This window comes from Aspergillus multicolor, assembly GCF_047715735.1.
Source record: "Aspergillus multicolor strain CBS 133.54 unplaced genomic scaffold BDW74scaffold_2, whole genome shotgun sequence".
NCBI lineage: Eukaryota > Fungi > Ascomycota > Eurotiomycetes > Eurotiales > Aspergillaceae > Aspergillus > Aspergillus multicolor.
Genome location: NW_027395953.1, coordinates 375,423 through 398,479, shown reverse-complemented (window position 1 = coordinate 398,479; position 23,057 = coordinate 375,423). Strand labels below are relative to the sequence as shown.

General features: G+C 52.9%; 10 protein-coding genes across 10 annotated transcripts; 5 read left to right on the top strand and 5 right to left on the bottom strand.

Moving 5' to 3' along the window:
* Window positions 1-282: 282 nt before the first annotated feature.
* BDW74DRAFT_173224 (FAD-binding oxidoreductase) lies at window positions 283-1,759 on the top strand (the record flags this gene model as incomplete). Its single annotated transcript, XM_073727752.1, has 2 exons — window positions 283-918; window positions 974-1,759. 2 exons carry the CDS (start codon window positions 283-285, stop codon window positions 1,757-1,759), a joined length of 1,422 nt encoding a protein of 473 aa, XP_073588455.1.
* Window positions 1,760-1,808: 49 nt separating this feature from the next.
* On the bottom strand, window positions 1,809-2,925 carry BDW74DRAFT_186233 (alpha/beta fold hydrolase). Its single transcript, XM_073731220.1, has one exon. The coding sequence runs from the start codon at window positions 2,871-2,873 to the stop codon at window positions 1,881-1,883; it is 993 nt and encodes a 330-aa protein (XP_073588454.1). The 5' UTR covers window positions 2,874-2,925; the 3' UTR covers window positions 1,809-1,880.
* Window positions 2,926-3,589: 664 nt separating this feature from the next.
* On the top strand, window positions 3,590-5,604 carry BDW74DRAFT_143605 (glycoside hydrolase family 47 protein). Its single transcript, XM_073722892.1, has 3 exons — window positions 3,590-5,146; window positions 5,199-5,373; window positions 5,440-5,604. The coding sequence occupies exons 1-3, from the start codon at window positions 3,887-3,889 to the stop codon at window positions 5,526-5,528; spliced, it is 1,524 nt and encodes a 507-aa protein (XP_073588453.1). The 5' UTR covers window positions 3,590-3,886; the 3' UTR covers window positions 5,529-5,604.
* A 611-nt stretch (window positions 5,605-6,215) lies between these two features.
* BDW74DRAFT_173221 (uncharacterized protein) lies at window positions 6,216-6,841 on the top strand (the record flags this gene model as incomplete). The annotated part of the gene is made up of 2 exons (XM_073727751.1): window positions 6,216-6,487; window positions 6,589-6,841. The coding sequence occupies 2 exons, from the start codon at window positions 6,216-6,218 to the stop codon at window positions 6,839-6,841; spliced, it is 525 nt and encodes a 174-aa protein (XP_073588452.1).
* Window positions 6,842-7,246: 405 nt separating this feature from the next.
* On the top strand, window positions 7,247-7,950 carry BDW74DRAFT_186230 (superoxide dismutase; the record flags this gene model as incomplete). Its single annotated transcript, XM_073731219.1, has 2 exons — window positions 7,247-7,294; window positions 7,372-7,950. The coding sequence occupies 2 exons, from the start codon at window positions 7,247-7,249 to the stop codon at window positions 7,948-7,950; spliced, it is 627 nt and encodes a 208-aa protein (XP_073588451.1).
* An 82-nt stretch (window positions 7,951-8,032) lies between these two features.
* On the bottom strand, window positions 8,033-9,063 carry BDW74DRAFT_173219 (oxidase ustYa family protein; the record flags this gene model as incomplete). The annotated part of the gene is made up of 4 exons (XM_073727749.1): window positions 8,033-8,298; window positions 8,392-8,600; window positions 8,690-8,805; window positions 8,881-9,063. The coding sequence occupies 4 exons, from the start codon at window positions 9,061-9,063 to the stop codon at window positions 8,033-8,035; spliced, it is 774 nt and encodes a 257-aa protein (XP_073588450.1).
* An 807-nt stretch (window positions 9,064-9,870) lies between these two features.
* On the top strand, window positions 9,871-10,182 carry BDW74DRAFT_173218 (uncharacterized protein; the record flags this gene model as incomplete). Its single annotated transcript, XM_073727748.1, has 1 exon — window positions 9,871-10,182. One exon carries the CDS (start codon window positions 9,871-9,873, stop codon window positions 10,180-10,182), a length of 312 nt encoding a protein of 103 aa, XP_073588449.1.
* Window positions 10,183-10,457: 275 nt separating this feature from the next.
* On the bottom strand, window positions 10,458-14,458 carry BDW74DRAFT_173217 (uncharacterized protein; the record flags this gene model as incomplete). The annotated part of the gene is made up of 4 exons (XM_073727747.1): window positions 10,458-11,938; window positions 11,993-12,667; window positions 12,721-13,424; window positions 13,479-14,458. 4 exons carry the CDS (start codon window positions 14,456-14,458, stop codon window positions 10,458-10,460), a joined length of 3,840 nt encoding a protein of 1,279 aa, XP_073588448.1.
* Window positions 14,459-15,430: 972 nt separating this feature from the next.
* On the bottom strand, window positions 15,431-18,393 carry exgO (exo-beta-1,3-glucanase Exg0; the record flags this gene model as incomplete). Its single annotated transcript, XM_073726379.1, has 3 exons — window positions 15,431-16,660; window positions 17,225-18,141; window positions 18,189-18,393. 3 exons carry the CDS (start codon window positions 18,391-18,393, stop codon window positions 15,431-15,433), a joined length of 2,352 nt encoding a protein of 783 aa, XP_073588447.1.
* A 1,454-nt stretch (window positions 18,394-19,847) lies between these two features.
* Window positions 19,848-21,509, bottom strand: BDW74DRAFT_42958 (aminotransferase-like domain-containing protein). The gene is made up of 3 exons (XM_073732769.1): window positions 20,941-21,509; window positions 20,509-20,891; window positions 19,848-20,452 (listed from the first exon to the last, which is right to left on the bottom strand). Exons 1-3 carry the CDS (start codon window positions 21,409-21,411, stop codon window positions 20,005-20,007), a joined length of 1,302 nt encoding a protein of 433 aa, XP_073588446.1. The 5' UTR covers window positions 21,412-21,509; the 3' UTR covers window positions 19,848-20,004.
* Window positions 21,510-23,057: the final 1,548 nt, after the last annotated feature.

Below are 23,057 nucleotides of genomic sequence, written 5' to 3'. Positions count from 1 at the left end.
GCCACAAGAGCGTCTAGGCACTAGTGATCGCAACTGCCTTCTCATTGGACATTTCGTCTACTGACAGTGGGCAGAGTGTTCCAAGGTTAAGACCAAGCAGAGCTGAAAGCCAAACTCCGTGGATATGGCCGGGCCCTGTCTCCATTTTCTAGGGTACATTAGCGCTTTTGACCATGTCTATTTCTACTTAAAGTGTTGACATCCACCCGGTGCTAAAACCACTTTTACCACCTCAGACCCTCAACCCTACTAGAGCTAGAGCGACCTACATCCTGCCCACAAATGACATCCACCACCCATCCGCATCTCCTCGCCCTGGAGACCTTCCTAACCTCGCACCCAGAGATAAAGTACACACCCCCATCCGACCCTTGTTTCACCGACCTCTCCAAAATCTTCGTGCGCAAATCACCCCCAGAAACCCCCCTCGCAATCGTCCACCCCCAAACCCCCTCCGCCGTCACATCCCTCATAAAACACGCCAAAGAAACATTCACCCCCTTCACAATCCGCTCAGGAGGGCACAACCTCGAAGGACGCGCGATTTCCAAGGACGCCCTCTGCATCGACCTGCGGTCCCTAAACACCGTTGTCGTCTCACCCGACCGCAAGACCGCGACTGTGGGAGGCGGGATCCTGCAGTCTGGGCTTGGTGCCAGACTCTGGGAACACGGTCTCGCTACGGCGACGGGTGCGATCCCGGATGTGGGGTATGCAGGCTGGGCGATGTATGGCGGGTACGGGCCGTTCTCGTCGCATTGGGGGTTAGGCGTTGATCAGATTGTTGGTGCGAGGGTTGTTGATGGGCAGGGAGAAATCATAGATGCCGATGAGGAGTTGTTAAGTGGGATAAGGGGCGCTGGGGGGGTGTTTGGGGTTGTTGTTGAGTTGGATGTTAGGGTTTATCCGTTGACGGGGGTATGTCACTATTCCGTTCTTCCTGGTGATGGGGTTACTAAAAATGAAGATGTAGTTCCTCGCCGGCCCCATCCTCTTCGACAGCAGCGACATCGAAAAAGCCTTCGTGACTTTCAACACCGCATACAATGACCTAGCCGCAACCGATCCCCTGCCAGGGCAACTAACCCTCCAACGCCTCGTCTTCAACGCCCCAACAGGCCTTCTCTTCGGCGTCTCCTTCGTCTGGAGCGGGTCATCTACCGAACTCGAAGAGGGTCAGGCCTGGATCCAAAAAATCGCGTCTCTCTGTCCCGTCATCCTCAACGCCGTGATCCCCACAACAATCCCCGAATGGAGCGCAGCGAACGGAAACCTCCCGAAAGCGCTGTTCGGAAGGAGTCGGACACACAACCTCTCCACCATCAGCGATAAGATGGCCCGCGTCATCGGCCGCAATCTAGCTCTTATGCCGGCGGATCCGGGGGCCATGTTCTCGATTCATCAACTAAGAGGGGATTCTCCGTCTGCTGGCCCGGGTTCGCAGGAGGAAAGGAATGCGAATGTCTTTGTGACCAGGGAGCCGCATTATATGCTTGAGATCTTGGGGTTTGCGAGTACGATGGATATTCTACCGGCATCGACAGATTGGGCGGAGAATATGGCGAGGGAGATTGAGGCAGCTGAGCCGGAGAGTGTATTGCCGACGGTTTATTTGTCGCTTTGGGATTCGGGGACTGCGGGGGGTGTGGAGGAAGTGCTGGACAGGGTTTATGGGGAGAAGGAGGAGGTTGTGAGGGCGTTGAAGAGGAGGGTTGATCCTGAGGGGTTGTTTCGGTTGGCTGTGCCGGTTGTTGAGTGATCTTAGATACCCTGATGACTTCGCCTGAGTTTGCGAGCGAGTATATGATAATATGCCGATGGGTTTTCTTTCTGCATTTATATCTTCTACAGAGCAGGCCACAAACTGTCAGGACCCATCTCTAACTGATAAATTCATCACAGCAAAAACCCCAAATCTCCTCGGCCAACCCCTCTGGATCCTCCTCCGGAATAAAATGCCCGCAAGCAAGCCCCCTTCCCCTGACATCAAGAGCATACTTCTTCCAAATCTCCAGCGGTCCCTTCTTCCCCTCCTTTTCCTCCTTCTCCTTCTCAACCTGACTCTTCTTCGGCCCCGTGAACCCCCCCTCCTCCCCCCAAACCGCCAAAAGCGGCACCTGAATCTTCCGCCCCGTCTCTAAATCCTCCTCATCATAAACACGATCATAATTAACACCCGCCCGATAATCCTCACACGTCGCATGGATGCGCTGCGGGTCACAGTACGCCTCTCTATACCTCACCATAACGCCCTCATCAAAAGCATCCAACGTCCCAGCACCAGTCCAGCTAGCCAGCGCCTGCTCAAGGAATAATCTCCCCCCATCGTCCTTTCCAATCATATTCTCCGGAAACGGCGCTGGCTGCGCCAGGAACAGCCAATGATACGCTTTCATTGCAGCAGCTGGATCCCCGAAGCGCGAAAACATTGAGGCTGTCGGTACGACGTCGACAACTATAACCTTCTCCAAACGCTCCGGGTTATCGAATGCAAGACGGTACGCAACCCGTGCGCCGCGGTCGTGTCCGATGATAGAGAACTTTTTCGCACCGTCGCTGGTGCTGTAGCCTAGCTGTTCCATTACGGATAGACAGTCCTGGCCCATAATGCGCTTTGTGTAGCCTGAGCCATTTTCGCTAGCTGGGATTGAAGACGCACCGTACCCGCGTAAGTCCAGGAGGATCAGTGTGAAGTGCGGCGCTAGGAGTGGTGCGAGTTTGTGCCATTCTGCGTGGGTTTGCGGGAAGCCGTGTACTAGCAGGAGCGGGGGTTTGGATGTGTCTGGGCTGACGCGGGCGTGGATTGTTGCGCCGTGCGGGGTGGAGAGGGTGTGGGTTGTGTAGTCTGGGAAGAGATCAATGTTCGTGGGCATGGTTATGGTTTTTGGGTATAGAGTTGAAATTGTTTACAAGAGTTGAAAGAGATGGATTCAATGTGTGTTGGTGATGTAGATGAAAGCTTGATTTCTAAGCATTCGTGGTCGGTGCCAGGCACATGCTTGCTGCAGTGCTAGGATAGGCTGTTGACGTCAGAGTCTCGCCAGTAATAAGCCACTATCTAGTGGGGTACTCCGTATACTATGGTACATGTATCGCGCGAGGGGTATCAACCTTTGAATATTGCGGCTAATGCAAAGTGGACTAGTGGGATCTAAAACATGCCATACCTTATTGTTTGCGAGGCAGGTAACTGCAGTACTACGCTGTAGCTCCAAAAGACATATGGGAATACATAATAGCGCCCTGCTATAGGGAGTATGCACAAGGCTAATGTAATTCTTATGCAATATCGTGTTTTATGCAGCTTGTGTCGGGCGACGACGACCCAAGGGTATGACTCTGCAGACTTCAGGATCTGACTCCTGTTTGCTGCTTGATTGCCAATCTTTACCGTCTGTGGATGTCACTTGATGGCTGAGTGCAACCTCGGGGAGGATCGACAGGACCGGTCCTAATCAGGCCTAGCGCTGTCTACCCCAGTTGCCCATGTCAACACTATTCCCGATCCAGAAGGTATGATCGTGCCCAGCATCACCCCAAAGTCAGCATCCCCATCATGCGACGCTCTCGAGGATGAAAAGGGGGATCACCTCGATAGCGCACATGCAGTGCCCCTCAGCATGACAGCAGCCTCGAGGTCGAGTGCCAACCTCGGACGCGGACGCCAATGGGTGCGATCCCTGAACTGAATGCTGCATGCCGGTGTCCATGCCTGCAGGCATGATCCTGATCCTAGCTCCCCTTTTCTCCGCTGGCCCTCCACTTCTCCTCACCGTCCCCCGCCCGATCCTTCTCATTCTTAATCTCGACTCGGTCGCTCGTTATCGCTAGGGTCTCCTTTTTATTCCTAGTTTTCTGCAGGACCCTTAGACGAGTGCGCGTCGGTATGCGTACGCAGATGCTCCTTGCCCTCCCGGCCTTGGCCGGCGTGGCTGCTGCCCTTGTGCCCGCCTACACCATCACCCGTCCCGTGATGCGCAGCGATTCTCGCGCGGACGCCGTCAAGGAAGCCTTTTCTCACGCCTGGGATGGATACTACACCTATGCGTTTCCTCACGACGAACTGCATCCTATTTCGAATGGCTTCGGGGACTCGCGGAATAACTGGGGTGCGTCAGCTGTTGACGCTCTGTCGACGGCCATTATGATGCGCAACGCCACGATCGTCAATCAGATTATCGACCACATCGCTACGATCGACTACTCGAAAACCAGCACGATGGTGAGCTTGTTTGAGACGACTATTCGGTATCTCGCCGGTATGATTTCCGGATACGATCTGCTCAAAGGTCCTGCTGTGGGGTTGGTGGATGAAAGCAGGGTCGGTGTGTTGCTGGAGCAGTCGAAGAATCTCGCGGATGTGCTGAAATTCGCTTTTGATACGCCGTCCGGTGTACCGTACAATATGATCAACATCACTTCGCGCGGCAACGATGGCGCGACGACGAACGGATTGGCTGTTACTGGTACACTGGTCCTCGAGTGGACGCGTCTGTCGGACCTCACCGGAAACGACGAGTATGCGCGGCTCAGCCAGAGAGCGCAAGACTACCTTCTTCACCCCGAGCCTGCGCAGTTCGAACCATTCCCCGGCTTGATTGGCAGCGCGGTCAACATCAAGGACGGCAAGCTCGCCAATGGCCACATCAGCTGGAACGGCGGCGCGGATTCGTACTACGAATACCTGATCAAGATGTACCTCTACGACCCCGAGCGGTTTAGCCTGTATCGAGACCGCTGGGTCGCTGCCGCCGAGTCGAGCATCGCGCACCTTGCGTCGCATCCATCAACTCGTCCGGACTTGACTTTCTTGGCGACATACAACGAGGATCATCAGCTTGGCTTGTCGAGCCAGCACCTGACCTGTTTCGACGGGGGTAGCTTTCTGCTCGGTGGAACACTGCTAGACCGTCAAGACTTTGTCGACTTCGGCCTGGATCTTGTCGCCGGTTGTCATGAGACATACAACTCGACTCTAACAGGCATCGGTCCAGAAGACTTCAGCTGGGATCCGAACGGTGTACCCGACGAACAGAGAGCTCTTTTCGAAAACGCGGGCTTCTACATCACTAACGGAAACTACATCCTGCGGCCAGAGGTCATCGAGAGCTTCTACTATGCATGGCGAGTCACGGGTGACGAAACCGTACGCATTCCACCCTCTTTCGGACAAAATGTATGCTGACTATTATTGGTAGTACCGCGAATGGGTGTGGGCGGCCTTCTCCAACGTGAACAAGTACTGCCGCACGGCATCCGGCTTCGCAGGCCTCAACGACGTGGACGCGGAGAACGGCGGCGGCCGCAACGACAACCAGGAGAGTTTCATCTTCGCCGAGGTGCTCAAGTACTCCTATCTTGCTTTCGCTCCGGGTATGTACCCTTTCCTTTTGTTCTGATACGGGAGTTAGATGTGGACTGTGCTAACGAACCTTGTAGAGGATGAGTGGCAGGTCCAAAAGGGCAGCGCGAATACGTTTGTGTATAATACCGAGGCGCATCCGTTTAAGGTGTTTACTCCTCAGTAGACGGAGGGCAGTACATAGAGGGTAGATGGGAATAGTGTAGTTGACCTAACTTTAATGCATTTTTACTTCCCAAGCAGACTGAGTTATTATAGATGCGGTGCGTAGTCATGAGTCCATTGCCACTATGGGCCTCGTTGAGAAGAGTGGATCTATCAAAACTGTCAAACTTCACCCTCATACCATTACAGGATATCTCATCAACAACTGAATGACCAGTCTTATGACCTAATCACCTTACCCTCCAAATTGCCCCTACCCTATGGTCCTCTTTGACCCCGTACCCTTTCACTATACAATAAACAATGGATGTATCACGTGCCTGCAGCCCCAAAATCCAGCCCTTGCCCCACTGGGCCCACTTAAAACAATGTCCCCACTAGTCTAACCACAAATAGTCTAGCATGGGCTGCATTTGAGCACATTTGAGCACCTTGAAGACAATGGACTTGGGGAAAGGTGTACCTTGGTGACTGATATTCTGCTCAGGGAGGCAAGGAGGTGGCCTCGGGCCCTTATTCCATACTCTTAGATATATCAGGTGTGTCCATCTGGAGTCTTGAATGTAGACTCAATCTCCTGTCAAACTTTACTCTATATACTGCATACCTCATCCTCTTGTTGCCTCCACCAAGTATACCAACAACCAACAACCAACATTAAGTCAGACCCTTGAAGTCCAGAGCGAAGATGTGTGGACTCTCCCGCCCAGCATCCGGCCACAGAGTCGCTATCATGTTCCCATCATCCTCGCCATCTTCGTCGCCTTCCTCGTCTTTGGCGTCTTCTCCAGCATCGTCGCCACCACCATTGCAATCAGCAACACCACCAGCACTAGAATCATACGCCCTCTTCTTTAGGGAGTCATCTCAGTCAGAACAAACGACTGCCATTCTTCAAGTTAAGGATATGAGTACAATTAACACCTTCCGGGCATGTCGCGGGATTGATTTGAGGATTGAGTATGTCTCTCCCTCGCCTCTTCAACCCTTCCCCTATAAAATTCGATGATGTTTAGGTAAGATGGGCACTATGAAGAAAAGAGCTAACGGGGTATGTCCAGACGACACGGCGACCTAACCCTTTCCCTAACAAAAACAGCCTCAATAGGGCGGACTCCGCCGTTATACCGATTTGAGCTGGATCCGCCATCCTCGTCAACGATAAAGCCATCTGAAATACAACTATCCCTCCCAGCACGCTTAGACCTCGGAGTTTCAGATGTCGGAATTGTCGGCCGGCAGGTTACGGTTACTGCGAGGGGGGTAGACGGGGAGGTTCTGCAGATGGGGAGGGGGATTGTTGGGTATGACTAGCTAGCTAGTTCTCTACATTGTTAGATACATGGGACATGGTTGGGCTAGGCGTTTGGAGTATATACATGAATGAATTAATTAGACTGTGACTGTTTTGATAGGCTACCAAGGTCCTGCCTGGGCTCTAAGGGGGATGATGTGATTGAGTGATCTTTTGCTGGAAGTGGTAATGTGCTCAATCTTGCTCATGGGGTCCTCACATCGGTCCTACCTACCCCGCCGGCATATGCTACGGCATTCATTGACCATTGCACTGCTGGGAGGTATAAGTAGACCTTACCCCGCTGCCAGGCCTGAGCTCTCCTCTTCCTGCTTTCTTCTCCCCAACTCTCAGCTTTCCTCCCATCCACCCAATTCCAACACCCATCCCATCGAGTTGAACAAGACAACAACACAACGGCCAAAATGTCCACCCAGAAATACACTCTTCCGCCCCTCCCCTACGCCTACGATGTACGTCTCTCTTCTTTCCCTTCTCCCCCTCCCTTTCTCATTAACACCAAAGCTAACCCCCCTTGTTTCCATTGTAGGCCCTCGAACCCGTCATCTCCTCCCAAATAATGACCCTGCACCACCAAAAGCACCATCAAACCTACATCACGAATCTCAACGCCGCGCTGGAGGCCCAATCCGCCGCTCTACAGTCTGCAAACATCAATTCCCTGATCGCCCTGCAACAGAAAATCAAATTCAACGGCGGCGGCCACATAAACCACTCTCTCTTCTGGGAGAACCTTGCACCCTACAACTCAGAACATACAAACATCGACACCGCGGCGCCAGAATTCAAGAATGCACTCGAGAAGCAGTACGGATCTGTGGAATCGTTCATCAAGGCTTTTAACGCGGCGCTGCTGGGCATCCAGGGGAGTGGGTGGGGATGGCTTGTGAAGGCGCCCGAGGGGAAGCTGGAGATTGTTACCACGAAGGATCAGGATCCGGTGACGGGGGCGGTGCCGATCTTTGGGATTGATATGTGGGAGCATGCTTATTACCTGCAGTACCTGAATAACAAGGCCGGGTATGTGGAGGGGGTTTGGAAGGTGCTGAATTGGGGGGTTGCGGAGGAGAGGTTTGTCAAGGGGACTGAGGGGGGGTTTAAGTTGTGATTTACCTATTTATTTGTATTCTGTAGGTACCTGTTCATGATCTAGCTGCTAGGTTAGGATGATATGCTGTTGTTCAGCTAGTCTACCCTCTGCCCACCATATTTGTCTGCATCAATCGCATGGTCGTCCATCCAGGCATTAATACCATCATGTCGCGACACTGAACCGGACTATCCCACCCCATAAAAGCCGCCAGGTCGCGCTCTTTGGGCGTCATGGCTACAGACTCCGGGCTATACTGCGTCTCGCCATTATTATCAATGTAGCTAAAGTTCGAGTTCCACCAGTACGCCAGCGAGATGTTGCCGTGGCAGAGGATTGCTTGCCGGAGAACATTGAGGCAGTGGACTTCAGACGCAAGGATTGATCAATTAATACTTGGTCCCGTTTTTGTCCTTGCGCAGACTTGTAGAGGGGGAAGAAAGGAAAGGAAGAACATACGGAAGTGGTGCTCCACGCTCTCATCATCTTCATTCGGATAATGCCGCTCGCGGTACAGCGACTTGCGCAGCCGCGAAAGACAGTGCATCTGGTGGTAGACGCCTCGTACGTAGATTCCACCGCTGCCAACGTCTTCCAAGTGCTCCACGGACTCCGGGAGTCCCAAGGCACGGGTCTTGTCTTTTGGTATAGGAACGCGCGGTCGTATGCTAGTGCGCGTATATGGATGATGTTAGTTTTGCCAATGCCCAGGCTATCTAAGGTAAGGTAAGGTTAAATGTCTTTTGACTTACCCCACAGCCATCCATCCCAGGCTGCATCCACTTCTTTGGAAGGGGCCGTTGCGAAGATTGTTTTTGGCTGGTAACGCGTTGTGATGAAGCGCTCAGCGCCGTCTTCGCGGATGGGCGTTGGCTCGTGGATTTCCTGTCAGCTACCATGCCATACCTAGAGGGGACGAATGTCAGTGATGGAATTGGGTACACGTACAGTACGGTAGGGAGCTTCGATCATCTCTACCTTGAACAGATTCTCGGGAGGTAGAACGCCGCGAGGACGAGAATTGCAAAGGACAGCGCATTGGGCAGAGACCAGACCACCAGCCAGAACCGGGCATTGTCCTTTTTCCCCCGGCACTTTGCCGCGTCTTTTCTCCCCTGAGCTCTGGGCCATTCTTCCTCATGATCTTCATCTTCTACCCCCGCTCTACATCGTTCTTTCCGAACTTGATCTGTCGAATCCACGCGAGAATAGTCCCCTCGCGTTGTCTATTTCTGGCCGTGAGCCTTCCTGGTCGAGTATATGTGATTGCCTTGCTGTTTTAAGCTGGCTGTCGGAGTTGATCCTAGGTAAGCCTTCTCGTACCGTAATATTCCGCAGCTTGTTTCCTCGTAATATTCCGTACTCTGTCTGCTCCTCCTCACACCTAGTCTGTCCACTCTGTCGAGATTAGATAGGCTCAGGTACCCAAAAGACAAGGCAAGCTCCATGTGCTGTGCCGTGCTGTGCTGCAATTCTGATGTATTGCCTGCAAGTGCATTAGCATGTGGGTTACGCCAACTGCCTCAGATCAGATCATCCCTCACCAACCTTAAACATCATTTGAAGCACAGCATGAACAAGCCAAGATATGGTACAACCGCTCTTTCCCACCACTTCCAAGGGAAAATCAAGTAAACGAAAATGCAATTCTGAAAATAAAAAGCCGAACTGTGCAAGCTCACCAAAACCGGGACATTTCACTCGTCTGCAGCCTTGTCCGGTCCTCAACGGCGAGCCAAATCGGCCCAGAGCAGAGCCGGGGCTGGGTTAAGAAACACATTCTACCCATCTTTTCCTCCTCTCTGCAACGATAAGATATTGAACATGCGCCCATCACATCCCTCTACAAACAGACCTCCAGCCTAGTCCAGCCCTATTATCGGACAGCCGCGGCTTCAGCCTCACAGAACAACTTCTGACCATTGCTCACAATCAACCATGAAATGCACCCTTGCCGTCGCCCTTCAGCTGGCCGTTCTGGCCAGCTACACCTTGGCCGCCCCAGTCCAAGCCCCAGCTCAACTTGAAGGCCCGATTGCGCGTGCTAGCCCAGACGGCAACGCGCTTGCGAAACGTTTACTACTCCTTGCTTACAGGGCTGAAGGCAAAGAGGCAGGCGACATGAAATCTGAGGCCAATATTGACGACACGACACCGTTAACGCGCGTGATACTCCCTGCAGCCTTCCGTGATGGTGCGGAGGCGGAGGTCAGTGAGATAAATCCCGCCACTGCCTCTGCGAAGCTCTAGGTACGCCTTACCTATCACAATAGCGTCCTGAAGCTGAGGAGCAGTGGGTCGGCAATAGGCATGAATGCAGCAGCTGATTAGACAATGAAGGGTGGAGAGGTGACTAGGAAATTACTGCTTTCAATGGATCGTGTCAATGGATCGTGTCGAAGAAGGAACTGAGGTATTGTGCTGAGTCGAGATGGAGATTGTAGTGCCGTGAAATTTCTTCTCTAGTCTGCCATTGTTAGCGGCAAAAGTGCTAAAACCAATTGACCAATTTGACCACCCGGTTGCTAAGCATTGGCCCCGGACCACCGTGTCAACCACCTTTTCACGCCATGCCGTTTCTTCATTTGCCCTCCCAATCTGCCCGTTAGATCATCGCCTACGCGTCCTATTCCGTCACTAGATCCGGACGCCAGGCTCGGCTGCGTAATCTCCGTCGACATAGATGCAGACAGCGAAGACTGAATACCAACCGAGGCAGTAGTAGAAGCACTCAGCGTCGACAACCTCTTCTGACTATGACCATTCATCCCCGTAGTTGACGATTGATGCACGGGTATAGGCAATGTCTCCGTACTTGTCGCAGCCGCTTGGACAGCCTCACCAGCTTCAGCATGTTCTTTCCACCGACGTAGAGTCGATAAGTGTCCAAATATCACGGCGCCCTTTTTCTCCAGTTTCAACAAGTCAACAGGCGCTGAGCCCCGCGGGAGAATGTTTGGTTTCCACGGTTTCTTCGAGACAAGGTATTGCACGGGGTGGAGGTGGCAGCGCGCATCCAGAGTTGCGCCCGCTGGGTCACTTAGGCACTCACAGACCTTGAAGGGCTGACTTTCCGGCGAGATCCACAGAATCTTGTTTGTCATCTCACCCAATCCGAGTCCCGGTTCTAATCGTTGGAGTCTTTTCTCGTGTAGCATGTTCAGCGTGGAGACTGACGTTGCTAGATAGTCCAATCCCGTGGGCACGGATTTCCAGCGACTGCAGACGGCGTCTAAATCTGTTGGTCGGATCAAGTCGCCAAAGCCGCTGCCAAAGATAGTGGTGACTCCCGTGGATTGCGTAAAGTCTGTCCAGCCGTGAGTGCGCGAAGGGAGGTGCTTTATGCGAGTATGTATGGGACCGAGAGGATTAATCACGTCGAGGATGTCGAAGCCGACGATACCTTTGTGCGGGTTGAGAGACTGTGAGATTTTAATGCCATCTTGGGAGGCGGCTTCCACCCGCCTGTCGAGGAGGATCTCCAGCGAATGTAAGACCTTTTTGACTCGATCTCCAAACGTCGAAAATTGTAATTCGGGCTGCTGGTTGCCCTGAGCTATGTTGTCTTTAACATAGACTGGCAGTCTGAGGTTATCCCAGCAGGTCAGAGTCTTCAGCGCGGCAAGACGTCCAATGCAGGAACCAGTCCACGTATCCTTGAGTCTACTGGAATCAAAAACCCAGTCGTATGGCGACTCAGGATCGGTTCCGTCGAGATGCAAAGAAATACGCACGAGGTGAAGAAGTGCAGAAACGCCATCAACGAGCCATGCTCGACAATCTGAGATGTCGTAGAAGACAATGGGCTGCAAGCTAATCCACTTGATCAGGCTCGGGTAGTCGCTTTCACGTTCAAGCCAGAATGGTCGCTCCTTCTTGTTGATGCGCATGTTGAACCCTCCAACCAGCTGTGTACCTCCTTCTAGATATAGCCGGTCAATGACTATAGATGGCGGTGGGCTTGGGAGTCCGGACGCTGAAATGCTATGCAGAGCTGTTGCTCGTCCTATACTAGCTTTAGCGATGACATCGGAGCGGGTTGCTTAAAGAAAGTACTTACCGCAGTACTCTGTTGCATTAGAGCACCACCCGACAATATGACGGCTTCCTTCGAGGAATCTCAGTGAGGTACTTTCAGATACCTGGATGTTTATTCTATCCAGCCGAGGGTCTATGTATGATATTCTTTGAGATGCGCCGGCGCTCGTCAAGAGGTGCCATACAGTAGTCCCGCTGGTACATCGAGATGCCACGGCCAGCCAGCTGAATCCTTTCATGATCACCCTTGCACCCCATTGCACAACCTGCTGTGTGCGGATCAATGTAGCCATAACACCCAATGACATCTCAAGGCCTGTATTTGCCACATCTCTTTGCAGGATTGGATAGCCGCTGACCATGGTCGTACTCGAAAAGAGAGGTCCCCAACAGAAACCTTGAGTGGAGCTTCGAACTTTGGGCTTTTCCATGAGGTTAAATACTATGCGGCAGGATCCAACGGCAACAACTGCGCAGTCTTTGTTGTCTTCTTCCACATCAAGCTCCACTATGTCTGGTAAACAAGCCACGACGCCTTGCATGTAGTCTGGTGTTACCCGCAACGCTGATGCAAGCCATCCAATTTGCTCGCCTATTTCAGCGACAACATACGGGCTTCCAATGACAGTTACGCAGCATTTTCCTGCGGGCTGGGTTTTGGCTCGAACTTCTGCACCTTTTGGTCCTGGAAGATGGTCTGAAGGATTGCGTTAGGAACCCATCTAATGCCCAGTAACTACAGGAACTTACAATATAGTCCTTGCCCTTCAGGCAGCTCTATGAGCTTGTGCATCAGAGCAATCATGTGTTCCCCTGAGACAGGCCAGGTTTGCCGTAAGTATTCAACGACAGTCATGGCCTGGGCTTCATTCCACGTGCCTGTCAGACATAAGATTCTTTCAAGGACGTTCGGAGCTGGTAACTCCATCCCTAGGTTGGTAAGATACTGTATTGGATTCCAGTCAACTTCAAAAGCCATTGACACCAACGATGCCTTTCGACGGCTGATTTTGTGCAGCGCCTGTTGTGCGCGTAGCCTGTTCCTCAGCGTTTTACCGATGTTTGAGACTACACTGGGGTCATCGAGTGCAATATGTCCGTGCTGATGAATTTTGAGCAAGAGCCACTGATAGGCATCTGATGCGCTTATGAATCGTTCATAATCTGGTAGTTGGAAGAAAGGTTCGTCTCTTGCATGGCAAACCCGCATATCCCGGCTAATGTCTTCTTGACTGGGGGAAATGGGAGCCGAGTGTTGCTCGCCTGCGCTCGGAACTGGGAGTTCAAGGTTGCTAATCCACTGAGATAGCATGTCTCGAGGTTTCGCAAATGCCTTGTGTTCCGACGTTTCGCTACGGTCCGCCTGGCTCTCGTAGCTATTAACAGATTCAATGTCGAGGTTATTTTCATCATCGCTTTCTAGACGTTCCAAGACCAACAAATCAAGAATCTCTCTATTCCAAGAATTAGCCCTTTGTGGCTAGGGGAGGGTATACAAGTAAGCTTACGTCTGCTTCTGGCGAAGAATGACAGATGCTTCCCATTGAAACGGGTTGGTGGACTCTGCGTGCAGTTTCCAGGAGAATACTTTCAACAAGGAGCCGAGGTATGAAGAGGGGACATCTGAGGCCGAGGATCGTTCCACTGTATGCTTTATGTCTTGGGACAAGCGATCAATAAACGCACGAATATAGCGACGCTGTCGATCAACTATCCCAGAGCCAGTAGAGAATGTGGTCTCCGCATCACTTCTATCGTCCGGTACACTAGTATGCACTCCCGACTCGGAGTCAAGGTGGACCTCTCGAACTGAGGCAGAGGGGCTAACTCCGGATTCTGCGTTAAATTGCACCGGTCCCTCTAAAGGAGTCTGTAGAATTGATAGTGCAGGGTGCCCTTCCTCGGCCTTGGTCTGAGCCTGAGAGGTGGTAGCTGTTGATGTATAGGCACCTCCACTCGCCGTATCAAACACAGAGGATTGCTGTTGGCTTTCTATACCACTTTCAGTGATGTCATCCTCATGGTAATTGTCTGTAGCAGCCTCCTCGTACTGGATAGTCGTCAGGATGCTATGATACTCTGCACGTGAACTTGGGTCTTCAAGATTTTCGTGGATGGCCATTAAAATCTCGTGATATTCCGCGCGCGAAAATGCATTCTGATCCTTCAGGCTTTGCGTCTCTGTGTGCATCTCGTTGAGACCGTATATGCTGTCTATAGTCGGATCCTCGTTGTCGGACGTGCAGAACATGTATCGGCTGTCAAAGAACTTTTGTCCCCAGGACCCCAGGAAAGTTGGATGGGCAAGTGTCCCCAGGTCATGTGTGAGGAGATACTTATCAGTGCGACATGGACATGCAATGAAAATAGAGCGAAATCTGTTCCACCAGTGCCAATTAATGTAGACTAGGATTGAGATTGTCTGCAGGAATTCGGCACTGATGGTTGGAATATCTGCCACCTCGAAGGCGTTGTATCGTTTTGCCATTTCGACTAGGCGATCAAGCGACCAGATCTCTTCGAGTCTGCTACATGACAGAAATGGCTTGTGATGATCGTTTCGGAGTTGCACCACACTTTGCAGCTGCGCTCGGATAGCCTCTAAGAAATCACCTGGTCGTTGAAATCGGAATGCCATGCTGCAAGACCATTGGGGAGCCGTGTAGGCATATGGAATGATAAAAAAAGTGACACAATATCTGTATAGGATCAGTAGTCTGTAGGAAGCAATGCTGAGAAGGTCTCAGGTCTTGGAAAGATTCGAGCAATATAAAACGTACCGCAGAGCTCTCAAGTGGCAAGGCTGCCATGAGCGGGGTTGCCAGAATTTTCCAAAAGCAATATCATCGCATCCCTGCACCACAGTTGCGCCGCATCCTCTTTCTGAGTCGAAGGGAGACACATGGTTGGATTGGACTGTTCGGTACGGACAGGTTGCTCTGCGTCTGAGTTGCGGCTGAGCCGTGTAACACGGACTATCCATGGCAATTGACACGTCCAGGGGCTCAGAGAGTGGAAGAGAAGAAAGGATATGGCGTAGCCCTCATTCATGGGCAAACTGAGAAGAGGTCTTGGGTTGTGGCAGTGCCTCTTGTGCGGAGTATGGAGTAGGGAGTTGGGAACGAGGACGCAAGACAGGGGCCGGGGACTACGGTCCCTTCCCTTTCTAATACTGTAGTGCTGACACTATGTCAGGTTTGCACGATCTACGTAGGAACTCTACTGAACAGGCATGAATTACAATCTTTCTTATTTTGAATGATAAGTTCTGTCGAACTGCTGTAAAGCTAAGAAATAGTGAAATGGTATCAACAAAATGCGCTCTAACCTAAGCTCTCCCTAATGGATAACAATGCAGGTAGGTGTATCATATGCATCCAACTAATACGCGAGAGCCCAACAGAGCCTAAACGAAGAGAAAAATAAATCTATCTCTTTTTTATTCCTGCGTAACTCATGCTCATGCATCAGACGTCTGCTCAAACAGCGCGATCGTAGAACAGTACGTGCTTTCGTTGCCCTCTTGCGGGACGAGACTGGTACCATCCGAGTTGGCAATCATGTTCTTCGATGCAATCGTGCTCAGACCGAAGATGTGCACGTCCGAGCAGTCCACCTGCACCATGTTCTCCTGGCACGAATCACCCAGGCACTCCTGGTCGTAGTTCTCGAAGAAGCTGTACAAGCCAGCGCCGTAGACGTACACTTCAGAGGAGTTGATCACGCGGAGACCCCATGACTTGCGGCACGCATCGGTTGTGCAGTAGCTGAAGTCGGGGTCGTTCCAGGAGGTCTGGGGCGTGAAGGGGACGAGGGAGTTGGGATTCGCTTGGAAGTAAGGAGTTTCGGTCTGGATCAGGCCCATGAAGATGTTCTTGGCGTTGGAGACCTGGTAGTTGTATAGCTGGTTGTGCTCGGCGGCGGTGCCGTACATCCAGACGGGGCCCTGGGACTCAACGAGGATGCCGCGGCCGTTGTAGATGTTGATTTGGTTGTGGTCGGACAGGTCGAGTTCATGGTCGGCGGTCCAGGACCAGACGTTCTCAAGGTAGGCCGTTGAGTGCTCGGTCAGGTGGAGGAGCATGAAGGCACCGACGCAGTTGGCGTTGGGAGTAGTAATAGTGGTGTCGGGGTCCTTGGCGCAGGTGTCGGATTGCAACTCAGTGCCGGCGGAACCACCGACGCGGAAGTGCACGTCCCACATTCCGACGGAGCCGGGGGTTTCCTCGGCGACGTTCCATTCCATGAGGATTGCGCCCGGCGCGGGGCCTTTGGTGAGGATGGTCAGATCGGAGATCTCGACGGAGCCGGTCTCGCCGGGCTGGCCGACTTGCAGGAGGGGGATGGGGTTCTGGTCGTCGGAGAACTTGTCGCCGTGGGCCATGAGGACGGGCCAGACTTCACCGACAATCTTGATGGTGGAGGGGACCTTGATGGTGTCGGTGATGACGTAGGCACCGTGGTCAAAGAAGACGACCTGGTCGGAGGTTGCGCTGTCGAAGATCTGCTGGATGGCGGCGGTGTCGTCGGTGGATCCGTCACCCTTGGCGCCGGAGGCCTTGACACTGACGAAGTTGGAGGCAGAGTAGCTCTCGTAGAGAGGTTTGGAACGCTCGAAGACCTTGCCGCTAGAGCTGGAGAGGAGGGAGCTTGGCTTGGTGGCAGCAGGGAGGGCAGTCTGGACGCGGGTCTTGGTGACGGTGCGGGCAGAGCATTGGCCGGAGCCAGAGCCAGAGCCGTGAATGGCGCCTGTGGAAGTGGATGCGACAGTGACAGTGCCGGAAGGAGCTTGTGTAACGGAAGAGGTGCCAGGGATCACAGGAACAGATGTAGCCGTCTCACCGGTGGCTCCAGTGCCGGGGGCTTGAGCGACAGAAGTAGCGGTCTCACCAGTAACCCCGGTACCAGGAGTCTGGGCGACAGAAGTGGCAGTCTCACCGGTAGCTTCAGTGCCAGGGGCCTGAGCGACAGAAGTAGCACCAGTCTGAGCGGCGGTTTCAGTATTGACAGTGGAAGCACCAGCCTCAGTCGCAGTAGACTCGCTACCACCCAACAGACTGTCAATGAGGGGGATTGAAGGCAGGATGGAAGGAATAAGACCCTCGGTAGTCTCTGCAACGTTGGTGCGCGATTCTGTGGCGGAACTGGGCAGAGGCAGGTATGGGGTGGACGAGGCAGCGCACTCGTACACAGTCTCAATGATGGTAGAGTATACAACGTCCTCGTCATCTTCGGCTTCGGCAGTAGGGTGAACGGCACGCTTGCTAGTAGACGAACCAGTACGGTAAACACCACCCTGGACCCAGTTGTCAACGACGGAGCCACCGGCAAGGATTTCACTGCCGTCAACAGCAGCGACACCGGTGGTAGAACCGCTAAAGTCGACGTTGTCCAGAACAAGAGTGCCGGCACCGACGGGAATGCTGCTGCTGCCCCAGGCGGTAACAACACCAGTGGGTGTGTTGATGAAGTCGGCGTCAAGGAGAAGAACAGAGCCAACGGTCTGGTTGGAGGGAGAGTTTGACATGTTCAGACCGAGCTCGCAGTTGTTGAAGGTAACCGACTTGAAGGTCCAGGCCCAGTTCCAGTTCATGTAGACACCAGTGTTGCAGTCGTTGAAGGTCAAGTTGCGGCTGGTGAACTGCTGGTTACCGACGAACATACCGTAGTTTCCACCGTTGAAGGTCAGGTCAGTCATGAAACCGCCGGAGCCGTTGTCCATGAATATACCCTGCTGCTTGTTCTCAGAGCCGCCGCCCTTGATCATCTCGAAGCGGATGTTCTGCAAGCTGGTGGCCTGGCCGACCTGCCAGTGGATACCGGCTCCGGAACCTTGAGGCATGGCGGTCAGATCAACGACGAAGTTGCGGATTGAACGGAAGAAGTTGTTCTGGTTGGTGTACCAGTTGGAACCGTCATCGGTATATGGGTCCGCGTCGACAACGGCCATGCCGGAGAAGTCTGCTGAGGCTTTGAGGACAGGAAGGCTATTGGCGTCACCGATCATTTGGGTGTAGTAGTACTGAACGATAGGCTTGGAAACGAGGTATGTGCCAGCGGGGAAGTAGACCACGGCGGGCTTGGTGGTGGAAGAGTCACAGCCCTGGCCGCAACGGCTGCCGGAGGAAATGGCCTTGTTGATGGCATCGGTGTCATCGGTTGTACCGTCACCTGCTCAATTAGTATGTACACAAGAGCCAATAGGCAGAAAAACTCACCAACTGCGCCGAAATCCTTGACATTGCGGTGTACTTGATAGCTGGTGTCGTTACCGAAAGCCACCGCTCCTCGGTTCTCTAAAGCGCCCACCCAGTAGGTCGATGTCGACTGTCTCGCGACGATCTCGTTGTCATTTGAAGATATGGGGCTCGCTCCAACCCAGGCGGACCCGGCCAGGAGCATAAGAATGTTGGTAAAACGCATGATGGCTATCTAGGTGTTGATGCAGCGAACGATGGCGAGCTCTCACTGACCAGCAGCGAGTTGGCGATGATAAAGAAACAGTTGCAGTCAACTGATAAATGACGAAGTAGAAGGCGATAAAATGCGAAGGAAGGAAGATGGCTCACAAGACGCAGTCAGGAGCTTAAAAGATATCAAGACTGGTGTTGCTTAAGAGCCCAAAGTCTATAAGAACAGGAGACAATAACTGGCCAGGTGACAAAAACAGTGAATGACAGGGGTTTCAGAGGCTTGAATGAATGACAACAAAGGAGTGAATGCAGGACAAAGCAAACCAAAAGACGAGCCGGCGCTTGGGAAGAGAAGGATGAAGGAAAGTGAAGGGAAGAGATCAGGCGAAGCGATTGTTCTTTAGGCCTGGCGATCAAAGTGTTGGTGTATTGGCAGCGCCTGGATGTAACGGGGAATACAGATCTGCCGCCAATCAGATGGGGCCTTTGTACAGCAGTGTCCAATCACAGACCAGGACCAGTGTAATCCCGTCGATGCTGAAACAATCGATTCAGGGATGAAACGAGACGACTGAATCGTTCACGGGGTTGATTGGGCCTGATGACCCTTCTTTATTAAAGCAAGTCGCTTAGAGCGTGTAGATAGGCAAGCGTAGATAGGCAAGCAGAGATAGGTAGTCTTAAGGAGCGACTAGAATCAGAGGAAAATATGCAGAAGGAAGGAAGGCTGACTGAAGCCTGGCGAGAGACTCGAATGCTATATACCACTTTCAGGAGAGGGATCAGCATACCCTGCGTGGCCGAGACAACGCCCTTTTGCTAGTCCTCATTGCTTTATCGGTATGGAGGAAGCCTGGTAGTGCGGCTAAAGTGCACATTCCTGCTCGCCTGGCAGCTATCCTGCACCTCATCAAGTATGCTGGCGTTACTCGGGAAGCACTCGGTTACTCTGGAGAGAAGCATGGGCCTCGAGTCTCTCGAGTCTCGACTCCATGGCTTGAGACGCTGAAGATAATTATAGTTATTCGGCCATGGCCAAGCTTTGCTACCCGCTCCAAGTGCACGGCGTCTGTTTCGATCGAGCAAAGTCTGGCCAGGGAGCAATTTCGTCGTCGAACTATGAAACCGCTAAGACTTTTAGTCGGAGTTAGAGCGCCAAAGATCGGCCAGTGGGAATTAATTTTGCTGGTTTATTCCGGGTGGGTTCTGCTGCGGACTTTCCGGGTCTCTCGGATACGTGGAACTGGATTCAAAGGGGAGTATGTGACGCGTCCTGGGATAAGTGCCCGTCGCTATCCTGATTTCTAGAGGAGTTGAAAAGACTCGAGAATTCATGCCGAGAAATCACACAGCCATGGCACGGATCACAGTGACACAGCTGGACTAGTCAGGAGAAGTCCGTCGACCTTCCAATCGTGTCGATCGGTCAGGCGTGCGTGTCACCCCGATCGCTCGCGTCGCGCATGCGATTTATACGGCGATGATCATCGCATATTTCCCCGAGTCTCAAAAGTGGTCCCTCTACAGGTTTACTTTTCCCCTCCTAAAAGCCCACAGCTCACCCTCCTTCATAAGTCGCAGTCATTCCAGGGTCGTGTCATCGCGCCTCACGTTCGTCCGCTCATTCGATCATCTGCCGGATCGCACATGCCAGCCGACGCACCCCCTCCGCCAGCTTCTCCTCCTGTTCCCACGCGAAGCACAGACGCACGAACCCCCCAAAGTCGTTGCCCTCCGCCGGGTCGCCCTCGACTCGGAACCGATCGCCTGCGCCCACTTTCAGATTGTGCTCCTGCTGTGCCACCGCTACCAGGTCACTTGCCCGTAGGGGCTCCGGCAAGGCAGCCCAGATAAAGTACCCTCCCGCGACAGAGGGTCCCGTGAAGGGGAGGGTTACACCGAGGGGGTAGAGGTGGGTTTCGATCGCGGCCATCAGGCGGTAGTATCGCGATGCGTATGCGGGGCGCAGGACCTCATCGATGTGCTTTTGCAGGAAACCGGAGGAGACAAGCTGGTCGACCATGGTGGACGAGAAGTGGGAAGGAGCGCCTCCTGAGCGTTGGCAGCCTCTGCTTTGGTTAGTTATGTTTGGTGGCTTGGGCTTCCTTGGATGGATGCTTCGTACGCTTGTGAGATGCCATAGGCGACTTTCTCTGATCCCTCTGCCCACCCCGTTCGAATCCCCGGTCCGATCAGCTTGCTGAAGCTCCCGTTACTGACGACGTTGCCCCATTCATCTTTTGGGCCGCCGTCCAGATAGCGGTCGACGTCTACAACGCGAGGCAGTAAGGCCGTTGCATGTTTATCCAGTGGCTTCTCAGACTCAGACGGCCACTGCAGGATATCGTAGACATCATCTGTGATGATGAGCGCATCAAACTCTCGGGCCAGCCGTACAAGGCCCCGACGATCGGACTCGGACATCGTCGCCGTAGACGGATTCGAGAACGCCGGAGTCGCATAGATGAGATGCTTGTAGACCTTCGCCCACGGCCGTGAAGGTGTAACCTATGCCGTCAGTCAAATCTCGCCCATCACCTTACTGAGACAACCATACCGGCTCCCCATCTCTCTTCCCCCCGCGCGCCTCAGCTGCAACCAACTCCCGCCTCAGATACTCCAAGTCCAGCCCCCGCTTACTCTGGGGAATCGCCCTCAGGCGCCCCACAAAACCTGCATCGTCAAAAATGCGGCAGACCAGGTGGTACGTCGGCGCCACCAGCCACACATTCCGCGTGTAGCCCGGATCGGAGAATACCGACAGGATGCACGCGAGATTCTGGCTCGCACCTCCAGTAATGCAGATGCGACTCCCTGTTACAGGGTCAGCTGGTTGGTAGAACGACGTCAGCCATTGGGCGATGTGCTCGCGCAGTGGCATGTACCCCTCGTCGGGGCCGTACATCAGCGCTGGCGTGCGGATAAAGGGGTCGACCATCACCGCGGCAAATGCGTCGGATAGCGCGCTTGTCGGGAGGAGCGATGGGTTTGGCCATCCTGTGTGGAGGTCGATTGTGTCGCTTTCCATGATGGTGTAGCGGGGGTGTGCTGGAGGAGGTGACTTGGAGTTGGAGATGCCTGCTTATCCGGGCGCCGAGGATAGATATATTTCGGCGCCTTCTCTACGCTATCTTATCGTCTCTCTCTGCCGGTCAGCCGCGCCGCGCTTTTGACTGGGATTACTGTTTAGGCTTAACTCAAGTAAGGTTATCGTCGCGTTGTTGGTTCCGACTATGATAAGGTGTGATTAGATCGATAAATTAGTTGCATTGACACTAAGGCACTTTATTTCGTCGTCATTTGTATCTTGTAAAGAGGTGTTGTAGAAATTTAGAGCACACTACAACAGTATGGCAGTGTAGAAACATCATAACTCCGACATCGGTACCAGAGTCACAAATGCACAGCTCTCAGCCATGATCCATGACCCGTCTGATTCTTACATGTCAGAAGCTCGGTTCCAATGGTTGATCTGGGGACTCGACTTGAGAACCTTGGTAAGCGGGTAAATTTGAAGGTGTAATTCTCATCCGGAATTTTCGGAGACGGAGAGAAACTGGAGAAGAATGGCAGTGCTTGGAAATGGGACTCTTACGTACGCTGTGCATGGTTAGCGCTGATATATTCGTCCTCCTATACGCAGCTATTTATGCTGCTGCTGGCTGTCAGTTGCCACTTCACCCCCCGGTTGGAAAAGACATCTTATGACGGGGACACCGTTGTATGGTGTATACTCTGTGCCTAGGGATAAAATAGGGGACTCGGTCTAGAGTATCATGACGTGATAAAAAGAGGCCAGTGTGCTGGCGTTCATTTGGCATTTGATCATTTTGGCCCCTGATCGCATCCATCGCTCCACCAGTTTAGGAGCTCAAGTCGCACCGGGGCTGCGAGGGTGGCTATGAATAAGATCGCCATTCATAAAAGTCGTTCTTGTCGCCAGCCTGGTTTTCAATAGTGCACTGTGCCTTGCGACTCGGATATTCGGACTGCGAATCATATATCGTGGAGCATTGGAAGTTGAGGCTACTAAAGATGAAGCGTCCAAGATGGATTGGCTGTCCCGATTCCGTGGGCCGTCAATTAAAATTCTATAAATATCGCACTTCAAACAGTTGTATACGTATGCCCCTACAAACACAGTCAGGAGGAGCAACACTCATGGTCTGGCATCTGATCAACAACACGGGCACAATGTCATTCAGCAGAACCAAGAACCTCTCCAGTGTTGCATAGCTGGAAGGATTGTTCGGTCCGCTAGGCTGCGATTGAGAATACAATGCAAGACACAAAATACAGATGGAGCATCCGGAAGCAGTAAGGCGCGGTCCCGTGGAGGTAATATGGGGAATTGATTGGTTCCTGTCCCTAACTTCAATATTTATGATCCAGTTTCTTTCCTTCTTCTCCGGCTCCCCCATTCTCTCTCCCTTCTACCATACTTGTACAGCTCCTGTCTCCTTTTGTTGTCCCCTTTGACAGTGTCATCGCCCTTCGTTTCCCTCCAAGTCTCGTCTCTACCAACTACTCGGGTGCTCGGCTGTCGAGTACTGTCCGCCTCGATCTCTCGCTCTTTCCTCATTCTTCCCCGCTCCCTCCTGCAGATCCATTCCGCAACCCCCCGTCTGTATCGTCGACAGCTTCAGTACGTGCAGTAGGAAGGAACAGGAACCG